Source organism: Ornithorhynchus anatinus, chromosome 2 (genome assembly GCF_004115215.2).
Source record: "Ornithorhynchus anatinus isolate Pmale09 chromosome 2, mOrnAna1.pri.v4, whole genome shotgun sequence".
Taxonomy (NCBI): Eukaryota; Metazoa; Chordata; class Mammalia; order Monotremata; family Ornithorhynchidae; genus Ornithorhynchus; species Ornithorhynchus anatinus.
This window is the reverse complement of record NC_041729.1, coordinates 27,622,586-27,640,971: the sequence shown is the minus strand read 5'-3', so window position 1 is coordinate 27,640,971 and position 18,386 is coordinate 27,622,586. Positions and strand designations below refer to the sequence as shown.

General features: G+C 48.1%; 1 protein-coding gene across 2 annotated transcripts in view; it reads right to left on the bottom strand.

Moving 5' to 3' along the window:
* The window catches only part of XPO6 (exportin 6), a 137,734-nt gene that overhangs the window by 2,571 nt on the left and 116,777 nt on the right, over positions 1 to 18,386 (bottom strand). For both annotated transcript variants that reach the window (XM_029055139.2, XM_029055130.2), the window contains exons 13-23: positions 15,325 to 15,484; positions 12,303 to 12,395; positions 11,186 to 11,330; positions 9,446 to 9,592; positions 8,151 to 8,340; positions 7,287 to 7,442; positions 3,717 to 3,831; positions 3,311 to 3,482; positions 1,550 to 1,711; positions 809 to 907; positions 375 to 605 (exon numbers count right to left, since the gene is read on the bottom strand). In XM_029055139.2, coding sequence (XP_028910972.1) covers positions 375 to 605; positions 809 to 907; positions 1,550 to 1,711; positions 3,311 to 3,482; positions 3,717 to 3,831; positions 7,287 to 7,442; positions 8,151 to 8,340; positions 9,446 to 9,592; positions 11,186 to 11,330; positions 12,303 to 12,395; positions 15,325 to 15,484 — 1,670 coding nt within the window. The remainder of the gene's footprint in view (positions 1 to 374; positions 606 to 808; positions 908 to 1,549; positions 1,712 to 3,310; positions 3,483 to 3,716; positions 3,832 to 7,286; positions 7,443 to 8,150; positions 8,341 to 9,445; positions 9,593 to 11,185; positions 11,331 to 12,302; positions 12,396 to 15,324; positions 15,485 to 18,386) is intronic.

Sequence of the window (18,386 nt, the reverse complement as noted above, 5' to 3'; positions counted from 1 at the left end):
TGATGGCAAGAACGCAGAGCTACACAAACCAGGCAGTGACCATTCCTCACCGAGAGCCTTCTTGGATGCATACGAAATCAGAGTCGCAAAAATTGACTACTAGCCCTCCGATTCTGCTTGTACCTTAAGAAGCTTCAACCCCAGAAGCCAAGGCAACACAAAGAAACAAGTCAGCCATTCTGTGGGAAGTCCAGTTTGAGAAAAATCCAGTGACTACAAGTGTGAGCTCCAGAGAAAAGGTCTCAGGATAAATTTAGCCAAGGATTTAGGGACCCCTACAATCCCGAGACCAGAGCTCCCAAAAGCCTCCCTCGCGGTTCAACGTCTTACAGCCACCCTCCCCCTCCGCACGCTCTCTTTCTCTCTCTCCTCACCCGATCCATTTTGAAATTCCTCCCCAACACGTTTTTCTGGTTGGAGTCCACGCCGTCACACCCGGACAGGAACTCTGGGAGGAAGGCGGAGTAGAAGCTGTCGAAGTCGACAGAGGCCATGTTGTAGATGGCGATGCCAATCTCCTCCTGGAGCAGATCGTGTGACTTGTGGACCAGTACCTGAAGCAGCACATTCACAAACTGAAACAGCATGGTCGTCCGGAAGATTTTCTGTAGGTGGAGAGAAGCCAGTCTTCAACGGATTGTCGCTACATACCTTCCCCCCTGAACAGCCTCCAAAGGCCCCAGAGGATTCTGCTGAGATGCTCAGAGGCCAGGAGCCTGAGAAGGAGGCCTCCTCAAAACAGTGCAAGAGCACATAGTCACAAGGCACCCCTCGAAACAACTCCCACCAAGCGAGAAGCAGCACTTACCTTGTGATACAATTTCTGTTTGGTATTCAGAGTCTCCAGGTAGAAGAGATTTTGTTTAAAAAGGTGTATGTCAGGCTGCAGGAAAGACTGTCCAAATGCCTAGGAAATAAGACTGGCTTAGGGGCAAGGCACAATCATCTCGAGCAAAAAAGTTGAAAAGTGCTTCCAAAAATCACTTAAGCGCGGCCCTAATGCATAAAAGGAATTTTCTCTGCCTCCGTTCTACCGTTCTACCGCTTGTGCTGCTCCCTTCTACTCCCAAGGCTCCGGAAAAGGGAAAGCCTTAGGTAAACTCTTTCATTTTGTTATCAACTGATCTTTTCTCACCCTCTTTACAGGGCTGTCACTAGGCCTTCACCTTGAGGCTAAAGAGTTTAGACTACCTTCTCACCTTCTAGATGAATCAACTCTAACTGATAAACATCTGGTAATTGGACCTTCCTTCCCCCTCTCACATGATTTCCTCTACACGGACAAGTCTCACCCTGAAATACCTAGTCCAATCACACGTGGTATCAGGTTGAAGATAAAGCCAACGTTAATTGAGCTGCATCTAAGATGAAACACCTCCAAATTCCTTAGTCATGGAACAGTTGTTGGCAACTAGAACTCGGTAAAACCACCCAAACGCCAGGAGACTGTCAATCGATCGATGGTATTTACTGAGCGCTCACTGGGTGTACAACACCGTACTACAGCTAGGCAAATTTCATAGTTTAGCTGAGGGTGTTTTCAAATTACCTGCATAATGGCACTGAATTGTGCTTCATTTTCCATCTGTTCTTCAGCTATTCCCCTCTGGACGCTGGCCAGAACGTTGGATTTGAAGAAGTACCGCCAGTTGTGATGTAATATCCGAAAAAGAAGTTCAAATAACTCTGCCTTCACATCAGGGGAGGGTCTCTGAGGAAAAAGCCAAACACACTCAGCTTCTCTTGCCGAACAGCTGCAGGCATCCCCATTCCAGAGAACAAGGATTAGAAAGAGAGAGAGATTCCTGCCTGCAGTGTGACAGAGGTTTATGATTTGGGAGTACAAGACCTCCCCCGCCTCTGTGGTCATTCCACCCTTTCAGCCACTTCGGAACTGAGGTTCTCATTTATCTGTTCACCGGTCTACTAAGCTCTCACTCTTACCTATGACGTATTTGCCCATGTGGCTCTCCCTCTCTCATTAGATTTTAAGCTCCTCAAGGGAAGGCACGGCACCTTTTAGTTCTTCTGTACGCTCCCCAGAAACCCGGTAAGGGGCTCTCCCTATCTCATTAGATTTTAAGCTCCTCAAGGGAAGGCACGGCACCTTTTAGTTCTTCTGTACGCTCCCCAGAAACCCGGTAAGGGGCTCTGCCTCCAGAAAACGTTCCCCACAACCTGGGCCTCATTTTCCACCAGAGGTTGAAGGCAACTTGAGAAGGGCCCGGCTTAGAGCCCAGTTTCTATCCGACTGGATTCACGAGCTGACGCTTCAGGCCATCCAGTGAGCACGTCGTAAGAGCTGCAAACTCTCTATAAAACTAGATGAGGGCCTCTGAGAGGAACGGTAATCGGAGCAACCAGAGATCTGCTGCGAACCCCGGTAACTCCCATGGGAAGCGTTTTTAAGCAAATTATTGTCTAGAGAGGGAAACTGGCTTAAAACTGAAATAAGATCAGCTTCCTTTCCCAAATGGTAAAAAGTCTTAACACCCTTTCCCGGCAAAAGCTCTCATATATATTTGGGCTGAGTTTGGGAATGTGATGGCCCATGCCTGGCTCCTCTTCCCAAAGGCTGCAACTTTCGACCCCCTCCCCGAGTCCAAGGAAAGTGGCCAAGGCCCTGAGGGCCAATGAGTGGGGTGCCATGGCGAGGAAAGGACAGTGCTCTACACATAGTAAGTGCTTAATAAATACTTTTACTCTTAATGAGCTTTAACACCCCACCTCTCTCCCAGGAGTCTTATATTTCATGTCCCCCAAGGTAGGGTGTTTTTGTCTAGTTTTTGGTATTTATGAAGTGATTTTTTAACGGTATCTGTTAAGCACTTACTACGTGCCAGGCGATGTAAAGGGCAGACGCAGATACAAGATAATCAGGTGGGACACAGTCCGTGTCCCACGTGGGGCTCACAGTCTTAATCCCCATTTTACAGATGAGGTCACTGAGGCCCTGAGAAGTGAAGGGACTTGCCCAAGGCCACTCAGCAGATGGTTGGAGGAGTCAGGATTAGAAGCCAGGTCCACCGGACTCCCAGGCCCGTGTCTATACACTTGGCTATGGAGGCAAAGGGAGCACAGAAGGTATGGATGGAATGGGGAGCTCTAAAATCTTGACCCTGTACTACTTGAGTTGTTTCACGCAGGAAGCTTGGTATATATAAGCAGAGCATCCCTCTCCACCTCCTCCAAATAGTCTGTTCTAATGCTCAGAACAGAGCCTGACACATAGTAAGCGCTTCATAATTCCATAAACAACGACAACAAAAAAACACGACCAGCCCACGCAAGTTGGCCCTAGCCGGCGTACCTCTGCGATGATGGGGTAGACCTGTTCCATGCAGAGTGAGATGATGTTTGGAAGGAAAGGTTTGAAAACTTGGCCAGGTTCTTGTACCACCACCTGGAGGATCTTTAGAAACTTCTCAACCACCCGGCAGCCAGTGCTCCCCTCGTGGAGGATGCTCTCAGCCAACTGTTCCCTGTGGAAACCAGGAAAGGGACAAGGGTGAATTGCCGGCTGGGTCTCAGTCCTGTGCAATTCTATCCAAAACTCCTCTGGAGGGTTTTTCCTGGGTCGGTGCGGCAGCCACTAAAAGCCTTCCAAATTCAGAGACGGGGGTGACCTCGGGGGCCAATTCCTGTCAAGGGTCCAAGCACAACTATTTATTTGGAAGCGGTCACAGCATGAGACAGTGCAATATGCCCATAGTTACCTGGTAAACATATTTAGAAAGGTCTGTATGATCTGCTCAGTGAAAGGCACTCCCATCTGTACCCTTAGCCCCTGAAACAGGGTGAGGAAGAAACTCAGCATCTCATCAGTCACATCTAATAGAAAGGAAAAAAAAATGATCAAAAGTGTGAACACAGCACAAAACGTAACCCACAGCAGAAGGGAGTCTATCTTGAAATCTCTACTGTGGCTTCTCTTTTATACTAATGCAAAAGATGCTTATCCATTTCCAGAAGGCTGTGGATGTTATCAGCAGCATGGGCAGGAGACTGGTAGCTCCCTACTCGGTTCCCTAAGAAAGTGACAAATGATTTTAAATGTTGCTGGGACGGTTCTATAACTTGGTGTCACACACCAGCCGACGCCTCTCGACACGGCACGCTTTTCGAGGACACCAATTCCCCAGGCAGAGGGGGTGCACCGCGGGCCAGCTGACTCCAACATCAACCTAAATCCCCACCACTGATCACTGCAGAGACGAGATCCCGGTCCAGCTCCTGTCAGCCTTTCACCCTTGGTGTTCTGAATCCAAAAGGCCACATTTAGGCATATTGCATCTACTGAATATTCTTTGTTATAGGTTATCTGATTCTCCCATCCATGAAGATGGGTTTATGAAGTGCAGGGCTTGGGGGTCTTTGGGGCACGGTAAGGATCGATGGAAAAATGCTTGTAGATATTGAGTCCCAAAGGACAGGAACGGTGGGTGAGCCCGGGGGTCGGGATGCTTGAGATACGGAAGCAAGCGGGTCGTATGTAAACTGTAGACCGTGCGCCGCACTGTCAGGAGCTGCAGCTGGAAGCAGAGATCATCTCCAGCAAAAACAGGCCGGCCAAGAGCAGTTGCAGAGGAGAGAAGGGTAAGAAGGCGCTCCTGACTTCAGGGCCACCAAAAGTAAAACTGTGCCTGCGCAGAAAGGTGGGAGTTGGGGTGGGAAGAGAAGAGAACCTGTCTCCCTCCTGGGCAAGTGACCCTTGCCCGGAACGCTGAGGAATGCCCGCATGAAAACACTGGTAGTGGGGAAGCCCATTCGATGGGCAGAACCAGAGAGCAGTGAGAGATGTTGGAAGGGGTAAAAGAGCAGCTCGCAAGGTAAGCTCCGCTCCGCTGGATGGGGACCACTGGCCGGTGGTCCGGCGTGGGCTGGCCACGGACACGTGTAGCCAGCAAGCTATTGCTTTGGACCTCTGGGCATGTTGGTTCCTCCTCAACCAGAAATTTCTTGGGGCAGGGGAGTGGTGGCTACTCTTTCAGAGTCCTACAGGTATAGGGGTATGCTGTCAACAAGAGGTGGTTGTCAGCCACAGGGCTTTAGTTTTGAACTCACGCCGTAGGATACACTCAGCAACAAAAACAAGACTCCATGAGCAAACACCATAGAGCCAAGATAATAATAATAACGTTGCTATTTGTTAAGCACTTACTATGTGCCGAGCACTGTTCTAAGCCCCCTCCTGCTCCCTACGGTTAGCCCCACTTGGACAGCTCCATCCTAGCCCCCGTTTGAATTTTGATGTCCTTGTTACTTTTGGGTATTCGGGTTGTCCCACGTGAGGCTCACGGCCTGAACCCCCATTTTACAGATGAGGTAACTGAGGCACCGAGGAGTTAAGTGACTGTTCCAAAGTCACACAGCTGACAGGTGGCGGAGCTGGGATTAGAACCCATGACCTGACTCCTAAACCCGGGCTTTTTCCACTGAGCCACTCTGCTTCTCTCCCAAGGTACTCAGGACAGGCATACCCCGGGGTCTCTCCGTAGTACTTCCCTTGAAAACACGAGTGCACTGTGGGATACACTTTCCCATAAATTTTAATCAATCAGTGGTATTTACTGAGAATGTACTGTGTGCAAAGCACTGTACTAAGTGTCGGGAGAGTACAGTACAATAGTGTAAGTAGACACAAACCCTGCCCAGAAGGAGCTTGCACACTAGAGGGGGAGACAGACAATAAAATAATTTACAGATGGAACTGTACCCAAGTGCCGTGGGGCTGGGGAAGAGGGAAAAATCTGGGTTTAAGGGATGCAGTGTCGAGTACAAAGGTGACACGGGAGGGAGGGCTTAGGCAGGGATGGACCTCTTGGAGGAGGTGTGATTTTAGAAAGGCTTCGGAGATGGGGAGAGCAATGGTCTGCTGGATACGAAGGGGGAGCGAATTCCAGGACAGAGGGAAGATGTGGAGAAGGGGCTGGTGGTGAGAGAGGCGAGACTGAAGTGCAGCGAGCAGGCTGGCATTAGATGAGCAAAGTGTGTGGACTGATTGTAGTTGGAGAGCAACAAAATAAGGTAGAAAGGGGAGAGATGAAATACTGCCTTAGAGCTGATGGTAAGGAATTTCTGTTTGCTGTGGAGATGGATGGACAAATACACTTGTTAGATTCTGCCAAAAATCAACAATAGCACGATGAACAATTAGGAATTACATCACAGATCTTCCGCTCCTTTTTCTGAGTGACTTTCTTGACCCGCCTCAAGCCTACCCACCAATCTGCTACCCAATTTTAGTTTTGTTCGGGACCCCTGTAGTGCTCACTGAAGCCACGTGCCGTGGCCACTAGCAGCAGGAAGTGACCAGGAAAATGTACTCAATTTGGGGTTTTTGTTATTTTTAAAACCAGAGATCAGTGTGGCCTCCACTCCGGCCATGAGCCCCGGCAGATACCACCAGGAGGGAACCGCGATGGCCAGATTCCTGAGTCCCGGCCCCACCTGGGGGAGAACCAGATCTCATTCCCTCCTGCCGCTCTCTGTTGGCTCAGCTCCAAGTTCCTCCCTGCAGCACCTCTGCCCCTTCTCTAGCTGTCAGATTTCATCACTGGGGAATCCAGGTATGACTCGGTCTTAGAGGCATTTTCAGCTACGCAGAGGTGCACGGGAAGCTGTGAGAAGGGACAGCTTCCCTCGCAAGCTGCCTCTTTTTCCCTCTTCCCCTATCCTACCAAAGGCAGCAAAGATGCAGAAGAGACCTCTGCCCCTCCCATGCCCACTCAATCCGTGCCGCCTTCCTTCTGAATCCCGGCCGAAGCAGAGAACCAGCTTTCAAGTCACTGATTGGGAAGCGGCACGGGGGAGGCGAGGCGCGGGACGAAGGCGCGGGGAGGGAGCCGCCTTTCCGGCGGTGACCGGATGCTTCTTCAGGCAGGGCTTACGGATCCTGGCCTACGTCAGCAATCACTGCCTGACATATCTCTGGATTCTTGGGAACTGAGGAAGAATCTCAGACAAACAAAAATCTAATTTTTCTCTTCTCGATTTCCCCTGATCTCATACACTGGAGACGTTAAGGCTGAAAAAAGGACAGAAGGGGAGGGAAGGTGCCGGGGGTGAAGACGGAAGAGGGGGAGCGAAGAAAAACATTTCCCCTCATCATCCCCATAAGCACGAGACTGCTTGATAAACACCACTGTGGTCTTCCAGGATCTGAGCTCCAAATTACAATCACCACCTTCAGAGCCAGCTGAAACACTGAATTGGCAGGAGATCAGTTTTATTACAACGAATCCGTGGCCCAAAGACCCAGTGAAGACCTAAGAGCCGGTTCTTACCTGACTGATGGATAAAGGCTGGGAAGAGGGCCAACGAGACCTGAACAGATTCCTGCAGCGACTGATAGCAGATCTGTCGGGACTTTGTGGCTTCCCCAGAGATGTTATCCACGATGTCTTCTAAGACACTAAGTGTCTGGTGGATTATCAGTTTGGCTGGAAATCAAGATGAAGGTAAGAGTGGTCATACATTCCCCAGACCAGAGGAACCTGGGAACGGTCTCACTGACAGCTGAGTAAGGCGAGCACGCTAATCACCAGCTCCATCTCTCCACCGGAACATACTGAGTGTTTCAGACTTGCGGCCTTTTAAATCCCTTTTAAACCTCTCCTGCCAGGTTAGGCTGGTCAAACTGTCTCTCCAAGCCTGCTCCCCAGAAATGAGTGTGCAAGAAGTGATTAATAGGTGGAGTAACAAGAAAATGTCACCGTGTTGGATGAGCAAGGGCTCAAGTTTTTAAGATAAAACTCTGGATCTCTCAATAGTGAGAACAGCACTCATCGATCAAATTCAGGAAGAACTAGTTACACATCTAAGTACCCAGTCGGCTAAATCTGTACTGTCAATGCTTAAGCTTTATAAAATTGGTATTTTAATAATCATCTGGAACCATAATACCAGCCTCTGGGTGGTAATGTGCGGTCAGCTATCTCTAGAGAAAATGCCCCCTGAGTATTCACGTAAAGGACGTAGTAAAGGGGTGACGGTGACAAAGACCCATGAAAATTTCTTTCGGCTTTCCGCGTCTCTAGATCTGAACTGGTTCGCTTGCTTTTTAACGAGAACTGCCACTGGGAACTAGGCTTCCGCGATCTTTCCTCGGCCACGTGCCCAGATGAGTCTCGGAAACGCCCCGCACTTACTTTCTTCCAGCTGCCCCTTCCTCTGGGGAACAATGGCATTGGATTTCAAATTGCGATAGTCCCTGGTGAGGGTCGAGATCAGGCTCGCGTGGTTGGTCGAACGAACTGCCCACTGCTGCTCGCTCTCTGGGAGATTTGGCCACGGCAACAGCAGCACATTGGAGAGGGCTCTGCACACCAACACTTGGGCCTGGGCAAGACACAAACATCTCTTATACAGGAGGCTGTGCGGCCAAGGCGGCTTTAGAAGAACCAAGATACCGACAGCTCAGATTAGGGAAAGAAACAAAAGCTTACATTGCTTGCTTTAAAAATGCTATCACGTCCTCATCGCTGACTTTTGGCAATTTTAGTCCGAAAATGTTTAAATGGATGTCTCTTAGGGAGAAATCAGGAGGGAAGTAAACCACAACGGTAATAACCGTGGTATTTGTTAAGCACATACTATATGTCATGTATTGTACTAAACCCTGTTATAGATATAAGATAATCTGGTTGGTTACAGTTCCCTAACCCACACGAGGCTTGCCTTCTAAGGGGGAGGGAAAGCAGGTGATGAATTTCCATTTGACGGACAAGGAAACTGAGGACCGGAGAAGGTAAGGGACTTGCCCGCGGTTAAACAGTAGGCATTCGGCACAGCCGAGATTAGACCTCAAGTCTCTCGACTCCCAGGTCTGTGCTCTATCGACTAGGCCAGGCTGCTTCTCGGGAGATCACGAAAGATAATCCAAATACATTTTCACTGGATTCTAACTAATACTAACAAACACCACAATTATTATTTTTTTGCTCTGCGTGTCAATCAATCAATCAATCCACTGCCTATACTGAGTGCTTTTTTAAAAAAATAAAAGGTACTTTCTAAGCGCCTACTGTTTGCCAAGTACTATGCTAAGTGTTGGAGCACGTACAAAATAATCTGTTTGAACTCAGTCCCTGTCCCTCCTGAGGTTCACAGTGCAGAGCGCTGTACTAAGCAATTGGAAGAATAAAAATAAACTAAAGTGGGTAAAGAGAAGGTAATCAGGTCAGACCCAGTCCCTGACACAGGAAGGGGATTACAGTCTAAGGGAGAGGAAGGACAGGTATTTCTTCTCCACTTTATGAAGGAGGAAACTGAGGCATGGAAAAGTTAAGTGACTTGTCTCAGGTCACAGATCAGGCAAGTGGCAGAGCTGGGATTAGAACCCGGGTCTTCAGACTTCCAGGCCCATGCAGTTTCCACTGGGCCACACTGCTTCTGAATTCATCCAATAATTCTACTCGCATTAAAGGAAAGATTCAAATCTCACCTTATCTAGAAGTCGCTGGGCCGAGGTATCCGTGATCCTGTTGAACACTTTCTGAACAGCGGGAATGCTGATCAGAAACACTGGCCGCACTGTGGTAGCTAAGGAGACCAGCAAATGGCACGCAGACAACAGCAACTTCTCTTGGACCTGAGGGAAGGAGGGTTTAAAATAATAATAAAAAAAAAGAGTCAGACTCTGGCCTTTTGGATTCAACCAATCTTGGACCAAATGTTCTCGGGAGAGACGACGACTTTTCTCCTGGAGCAAATAATCTCTTCAGTAGGTACGTCTTGGCCTGCCCCTGAACTGTTCTCCTGCCTGGTGATGTCTAGTCACCTCATGGGTTATCTGCAATAGGCTTCCTAGCTCGTGAAACCCTCGGAGTGGCATGATGGCACACTTTGTAGTCCTGCCATAATGGATGCACTCATTATACATTTTGGCTACAACCTGATTCAGAAATTAGGGTACATTCTTCCAATACAACGTGACCGCCTGGGCTCAGAAAGCTATATTATAAAACAAATGCACCACACACACACACACACATCTATCTATATATATTTCTGCACACACCCCACCCCCACCCCCACCATCCCCCCGGCCCGTGTGCATTTTCAGAATTGCCAGAATGGGGGAATACACCAGAATGCAATGTCTTTAAAATAAGGTTTTACAATGTAGCCTCAGCATTTTAGGATGTCTTCCTCCCCCACCCCCCCGCAATAGTACTTGTTCTATGCGAAGCACTGTTCTAAGCACTGAGGTAGATACAAGGTAATCAGGTTGGACGCGGTCCCTGTACCACAGGGGCTCACAGTCTTAATCCCCACTTTACAGATGAGGGAACCGAGGCACAGAGAAGTTAAGTGGCTTGCCCAAGGTCACACACCAGACACGCGAGAGCAGCATGGCGTAGTGGATAGAGCATGGGGCCGGGAGTGGGAAGATCATGGGTTCTAATCCCGGATCCACCATCTGTCTGCTGTGTGACCCTGAGCAAATCACTTCACTTCTCTGGGCCTCAGTTTCCTCATCTGTAGCATGAGGATTGAGACTGTGAGCCCCACGTGGGACATGGACTGTGTCCAACCCAATTTGCTTGTATCCACCCCAGTGCTTAGTACGGTGCCTGGCACATAGTGAGTGCTTAACAAATACCATTATTATTATGTGGGGGAGCCGGGATTAGAACCCAGGTCCTTCTGACTCCCAGCTGCACGATCTAACAACTAAGTCACAGGGATAGCAAGAATAAAGCTAAGCAAAATAAACTCATAGTGGGATTCCAATTCAGAATTCATTAGCTGCTACGAGCAGAGCACGGACGCCTTTAATATTCAATGCTACAAAGCAGAATGTTGAAATACAGGTGCCTTCATATTTAAGGTGGTCCCGACTCTATTTGGAGAACCACCTAGTCCCCCATAGGACGTTAGAAGGCACTCCTTTTATTTAACTACACGGGATTGCTTCAATTCCACTATCCGGGATACACTTCCTCAAGAGAAATATGTTTATTTCTGGGGGAAACAGATGGGAATTCAGTAGCTTAGGATTCAGAGACAAGTTGTCACAAACACTCACAAAGACCAGAAGGTTAGGATTGGAGTAAATGTCTGCCTGAAAGGGCCCAGCTATCCTCTTACGGGAAAGCTAGACTTCCACACTATCACCCACATCCAGTTTCCGACCATCCCCACCCGTCGACGTTAGACTTGACGCTCTCGCTTGGAATACCTTGGAGCTAATCAGAGGCGCAATTGCTTCCATGGCAGTGGACACCAAAGAGATGAACTGTTGTGGATTCTGCCGGTGAGCTTCACTGTAAAACTGGGCTAACCAGTGAGAGTAGGCCTGGAGCGCTGCCAGGGACTGAGCATGGCTGGGAGGGGGAAACAAAAAATGAGGTGTGTTAAGGTCCAGAGCGCGTCAATAATTCAACCCAATCCACCCATGGAGGGTAGGAATTCCATGTACTTCAAAACCCTGTTCATTTCCAGACATCTAAGACTGACATGGCAGAAAGGTTCTATCAAACGGCGCAACACCTAGGAACATGCCAGTACCTATTTATTTACTTATTTATTTACTTCTGGTATTTGTTAACTTAGCTTCCTTTGAGTCCAGCACCATTCTAAACACTAATACTAATTTCTGGGCACCTGATGCAACGGTTCGAAACATCTGGCTTAACACCGTATCGGCAAGAAGGCAAGCTAAATAACATTCGACATCTATTGATTGGCATCTACAGTTAAAGCCGCTTCCTAAACAAGCACGTAAAAATAGATTCGAGAGACTCAGGTTCAGGAATCGGTAAAGGGTAAGCATCTTGGTAAAATCGGAATGGTAAATAGACTGAGGACGCGGTCCAGAGCGTTTTTAAGTTTATTTATCCCGGTATGTTAAACACTGTGGGAGCAGGATAACTGTTACGTGATGATCAGGAGCACATCCACAGTGTCAACCTCCATTTTAAAGGAGCAGAAATTGTGGGTTTGCACCATTAAGAAACAACGTGTCATATTAAGCCACCTACCGTGGGGAAAAAGAAAGGGATTTCCACAGTGGCTTTTCCACTCTGAAAATTTCCAGGTTTGCACCAAATTCTCAAGGGTTTGGTGGTCCCTAAAGAGGCCAAGGGAATGCCAGAGGGCAACGAGGAAAGTACGGTATTAGACTGATGTCCAAAAATGACGTTTTGGTAGAAAAAAGAATCTCCTAGTAAAGAGAAGGTCTTCAGAAGCAGAACTGTAACCCTCCAACCGTTGGACTCGCAGTTCCACTGAAGTGAGATGCCCGCGGAACAGAGAACTTCCATTTGGCAGTAAAAACAAACAAAACTCATACTCACACATCAATGAGGTCAGGTTTCAATACTGATGGCACAGCAGTTTCAATGTTGTACAGTTTGATCTGAGACCCATACAGGGTTACTTTGACTAACCTGTTGGCAAAAGGGACCAGTAAAGAACATGAGAAATACCATCACTGGAACAGATCAATGGTTAATAATAATAATAACAATGTTGGTATTTGTTAAGCGCTTACTATGTGCAGAGCACTGTTCTAAGCTCTGGGGTAGATAGAAGGTAATCAGGTTGTCCCACGTGGGGCTCACAGTCTTAATCCCCATTTTACAGATGAGGGAACTGAGGAACAGAGAAGTGAAGTGACTTGCCCACAGTCACACAGCTGAGAAATGGCAAAGCGGGGATTCGAACCCATGACCTCTCACTCCCAAGCCCGTGGTCTTTCCACTGACCCACGCTGTTGATCTAACTTAATATTCTATCTCCAACAGCGGCAACACTACTATGCTTGGAAAAACAGGGTGATGATTGCCCTCAATAATAATCCTAACAATAACTGACTGTGGTATTTGATAAGTGCTTTCTAAATGCTGGGGTGGGTACACGATAGGCAAGGTGGTCACAGTCCCTGGCTCAGAGCCTAAGGGGGAAGGAGACCAGGCATGTAGCCCCCATTTTCGAGGAGGAAACTGAGGTAGAGAGGAGTTAAATGATTGGCCCACGGTCACACAACAGGCAGGTGGCGGAGCCGGGATAAGAACCCAGGTGCTCCGATTTTAATGGCTAAGGCTACCCACACTGATGGTTAGGGATGTTGTTTCAGGTTTGTGATGTACAAAATTCTGTATTCACCCTTCGCTCTCTTAATATTGAATATTCCAGTGCCTTGGGGTAACATATATCTCTACGTAGTATGTGTGTGTGTGTATATGTATGTGTATATCTATAAATATATATATGTATACATTTCTATGCATATGTATATCTATATACGTATGTATATGTATATATGTATGTATATATATGGGTGTGTGTGTGAATACATACATACATATATATTTCTCCTGGCACTGAGAAAACCTAGATATTATTTGCAGTCTTAGTAAAAACACAAAGCCAATTCGTGTGCCCCCGGCCATCAAGCAGGCTAGCGGGCCCTATGCCCGATCCCTTTACTATATAACGTGGTGCTTGGCCTTTGTATCTGTTTTTGTGTTGGTACTGTTTCATCCTTCCTTATGTGTCTGTTGCCTGCCCCCTTGCCCCTCCCTTATTCCTTGGGGGCCGAGGGTTCAGATCTAATTTTTATCTGTGTATTTCTTGCCCCTGCACAGAGGAAGCACTTGAACACCATGACTACCTATCCCACTGATCATCTGTAGCTTCTCCAGTTCTCTTATCTCCTTCCTGAGATGCAGTGACCTGAACTGCAAGCGGAATGACAGATGTGAGGGAGCCAGTATTGTACAGCGGCCTCCTTGGGTCTTTTGTTTTTTCTTTCCCCTTCCCGACGATTCCTGAATTTTACTGCTGTCACATACAGGAGCGATGATTTACAAAAACGGTCGGCCAAGATTCCCGAGATCTCCTTCCTGAATCGTGACCGATGACCCGGCACTCGACCGAGAAAGGACTGGCTATGAGAAGAAGCTGTTGAAACACTTGGGATTTTTACAGCAGTTAATTTTTATAGGATGAACCCAACCAGCAAGCAGAAACAATAGTTTTGAAGTGAATCTTTAGGTTTTTTTTTAATAGCAGAAGGCAGTAAAGCCCAGACTTTATTGCTGAATTGTACTTTCCAAGCGCTTAGTAGGGTGCTCTGCACACAGTAAGCACTCAATAAATATCAATGAATGAACTACTGCAAGACAGGTGATAAAACGGTATTTTTAACCCCCTCTTACATTAGGATGACTGAGGATTCTGGATAAATTGCTCTCAAGTTAGTTGATAAATCTGGAAATCACATAACTGACATCCAAAAGGGCCAATATACTTATCGGAGTTGGAAAGCCAAAACAATTAGTTCATTTGAACCAAACAGAACATCAGCTCATCTCTTCGGGGCAAATGGTAGTAAGTACTCTGTTTAATAATGATAATAGTAATAATACTAACGGTAATAATGACTGTGGTATTTGCTAAGCGCTCATTATATCCCAGGCACTGTACCGAGCGCCGCGGTGAATACAGGTAGATCAGGTTGGACACAGACCCAGTCCTACATGGGGCTAACGGTTTTAATCCCCATCTGTCAGATGAGGCAACCGAGGCCCAGAGAAGTTACATGACTTGACCAAGGTCAAGCAGACAAGCGAAGGAACCGGGATCAGAACCCATGTCCCTCTGATGCCCAGGCCCATGCTCTATTCATTCATTCAACAGTATTTATTGAGCGCTTACTATGTGCAGAGCACTGTATTAAGCGCTTGGAATGGACAATTCGGCAACAGATGTTCACTAGGCAAACGTAGGGTCTGGGTATTTTTCAAGGATTACTTATTAGTTTTGTTTATAATAATGTTGGTATTTGTTAAGCGCTTACTATGTGCCGAGCACTGTTCTAAGCGCTGGGGGAGATACAGGGTAATCAGGTCGTCCCACGTGAGGCTCACAGTTAATTCCCATTTTACAGATGAGGTAACTGAGGCACAGAGAAGTTAAGTGACTTGCCCACAGTCATACAGCTGACAAGTGGCAGAGCCGGGATTCGAACTCATGACCTCGGACTCCCAAGCCCGTGCTCTTTCCACTGAGCCACGCTGTTTCTCTGTGGTGGCTAATTTCTTCTTGAAAAAGAAGACGCTAAATGCTCTAAAGGAAAGACTGTGAATGAGTCCGAAGACGGAGCGTGAAACAGATAAAATTACTCCAGTGACGTTGCCCGCCGGTAGGGTATTTTGGGGGTGAAATCGCTTTTGGCCCAACGGGAGTCAGGAGGAATTGACTTCTGGTTTATTTCTGAAGGGGACGATTTTAGTCTGGGAGTCGTTCTGTGTCGGTCTCACGCTGCCTGGGGAAAGCACGGTGGCACTCTACGGGCCTCACCCCTCGGCCTACCTCTCCACCACCGTAAGGGCGTCGCTGAACCTGGCGGCGAACACGTCTCCAATAAAATACTCGGCCAGACGGCCGACGGCCTGCAGGAGGGAGCTGAGGTCTCTCAGGGAGCAGTGCAAACGTCGGCAGTCATTCTCGGCTGTGATATTCAACCTATGGCCTGAAACGCAACACCGAGGTCAGTTTCCCATGAAGAAAACGATTCGGTTACAGTTACAGCCGACAGCCCCGCTGGCCAAAGAGACCGAGCGAAAGAAATTAAGAGAGCGGAGAACGCCACGGAACAGGACTGTGAATACAAACAACACGCCAATTCAACGTGGAGATCACTTATCCCTCGGAGACCGTCTGGGGAACCGAGTGAGGCATCGACAGGAAATGAAATTAATTTTCGTTCGATTCAGATATTTCCTTTCCATTAGGAACCATCTGTTCGGGACATCAAGAATTAGCCCGGCGCCCAGTGAAACGGGGGGACCAACATCCACACTAAATTAATGCCAAGAACTATTGCTGACCCTCAACCTTCTCGCAAACGTACGCTTTGCTTTTCTTCCATAAAAGGCGGCGGCAAACAATGAGAGTGAACTGAAGTGCCCTGATGATGTCTTTTCTTTTTCCCATTTGGGGAACGCTGGGGATCATCTCCCCGGTTTCTGCTTGACGTATAATTAAGCCTGCTCCTCTCGTCGACGGCGTCGTTCCACTCCGGCCAACGGAAGGCCACGGTCTCCCTCTGCAGGTTGCGGCGGCAAAACACACACAGCACGATCCACAAAAGGTGGACCGAGCTCATCGGGGAGACGGTGGGGAGATGGGGATTGCTCCGCTTTGGAATCATTTCAGCAGAGGGACACTTTATGGCTGTGGAGCTAGGTCACCTGCAGGACAGAGCAGGCTATTTACCACAAAATCATCTGAAACCCCACTTCTTCCACCTCGGCAGGGGGAAGAACTGAACTCCTTATCTTCCCCACCGGGACCCTGTCTCCACCCCCACCCGCGGCTTTCCCGTCGCCGAACGTAGACTGCGCCACCATCCTCCCTTCTCCCGAGCCTACGACCTCGGCGTTCTCCTCGACTCACCTCTCTCATTCACCCCCGTATCCAATCTGTTTCCAAATCCCGTCGGTTCAACCTTCACAACCTCGCTTAAATCCGCCCTCTCCTCTCCATCCAAACTGCTTCCACGTTAATCTGACCGCTTGCCCTACCCTACCTTGATTCCCGCACCAGCCTTCTTGCTGGCCTCCCTACAGCCCGCCTCTCCCCACTCCAGGGCATTTTTTTACAAAAAGTTAGGGCCACGCTTCCCCACTCCTCAAGAACCTCCGGTGGTTGCCCGTCCACCTCCGCATCGAAGGGAAACTGCTTACCAACGGCTTTAAAGCCCTCCATCACCTTGCCCCCTCCTGCCTTACCTACCTGATTTCCTACTACAACCCAGCCCACCCCCTTCGCTCCTCTAATGCCAACCTACTCACTGAACCTCTATCTCATCTCTCTCGCCGCTGACTTCGCGCCCACATCCTGCCTCTGGCCTGGAACACCCTCCCTCTTCATATCTGACAGACGATCACTCTCCCCTCCTTCAAAGCCTTATCGAAGGTTCGTCTCCTCCAAGACGCCATCCCCGACTGGGCCTTCGTCTCCTCCCCTCCCGCTCCCTTCCGCGTCGGCCGTGCGCTTATATTAGCGGCCTTTATTCGCCCTTCCCTCAGCCCCACGGCACATATGTACCTAACCGTAATTTATTTATATTAATGCCTGACTCCCCCTCTAGACTTTACGACTGTTTTGGACAAGGAAAGTGTCTACCGACTCTTATGTTGTACTCACCCAACCGTAGTTCACTGCTCTGCACACAATAAACAGTAAATACAACTGATTGACTGACAACAGCATCCTCCAGGGCAAAAAAAGCCTCAAACGGGTACTGCCTAAAGGAGCACGAGAAAGTGCCCCAAAGAGTTAAGGTTTCTAAACTTTCATTTTCTTTTTCACTTCTCCCCAGTGCTTTTCTTCTATTGTTCTCATTATACTTATAATAAAGATGGGATTTATTAAGGGCTTACTCTACGCCAAGCACTACATTAAGCATAGAACTGTTCTTATACGTATCTTTGTCTTTTATATTTCGTTCGTTTTCGTGTTTTCTTATTTCTCCGTTGCCAAACCCCACCCTGCCCGTTCTCGCTTACTCTTATATTATGATTCCAGTGGCGAATAGGGGCGAGATCTAGATCTCAACCATGTTCTTTTTTTCCCCATCTCTCAGTAAGATACCTTGCATACTGTGAGCGCCAAATAACCTTAATAATAATGTTGGTATTTGTTAAGCACTTACTCTGTGCCCAGCACTGTTCTAAGCGCTGGGGTAGATACAGGGTCATCAGGTTGTCCCCCGTGAGGCTCACAGTCTTCATCCCCATTTTCCAGATGAGGTCACTGAGGCACCGAGAAGTGAAGTGACTCGCCCACAGTCACCCAGCTGACAAGTGGCCGAGCCGGGATTCGAACCCATGACCTCTGACTCCCAAGCCCGGGCTCTTTCCCCTGAGTCACGCTGCTTCTTGGGGGCAGGGATCACATCTACCAACTCTATTATACTGTACTTTCCCAAACAGTACTGGGCTCTGTACACTGTAAGTGCTCAATAAATACCACTGATTAATTGATAGAAAATGGAGGTTATAGATGAAAAACGGTTTTACAACTCACGGCAATATTTGGGGAAACGACTATATTATCGTCAACGTCTCTGAAGGGTGGCTCACTTCAAGAGCAAGAGCTGCATTTTACTCTCCCAAGTACCTACTACCATGCTGTACACATCGTAGGTGCTCAACAGAGACGCTTTTGATCGAAGGAGTTTCTTGCTTCAGCCTTGACTGGCACGTCAGAGAAGTTCAAGGTAGGCCAGCAGGCTCTGCTAAACTTCTGCTGCTTAATTGGCAGCTTCATAATTAATACCAACTCCTACTCTCCACCACTGTATCCTACTGTAATCCCTCTCTAATAATAATAAGGTTGGCATTTGTTAAGCGCTTACTATGTGCCGA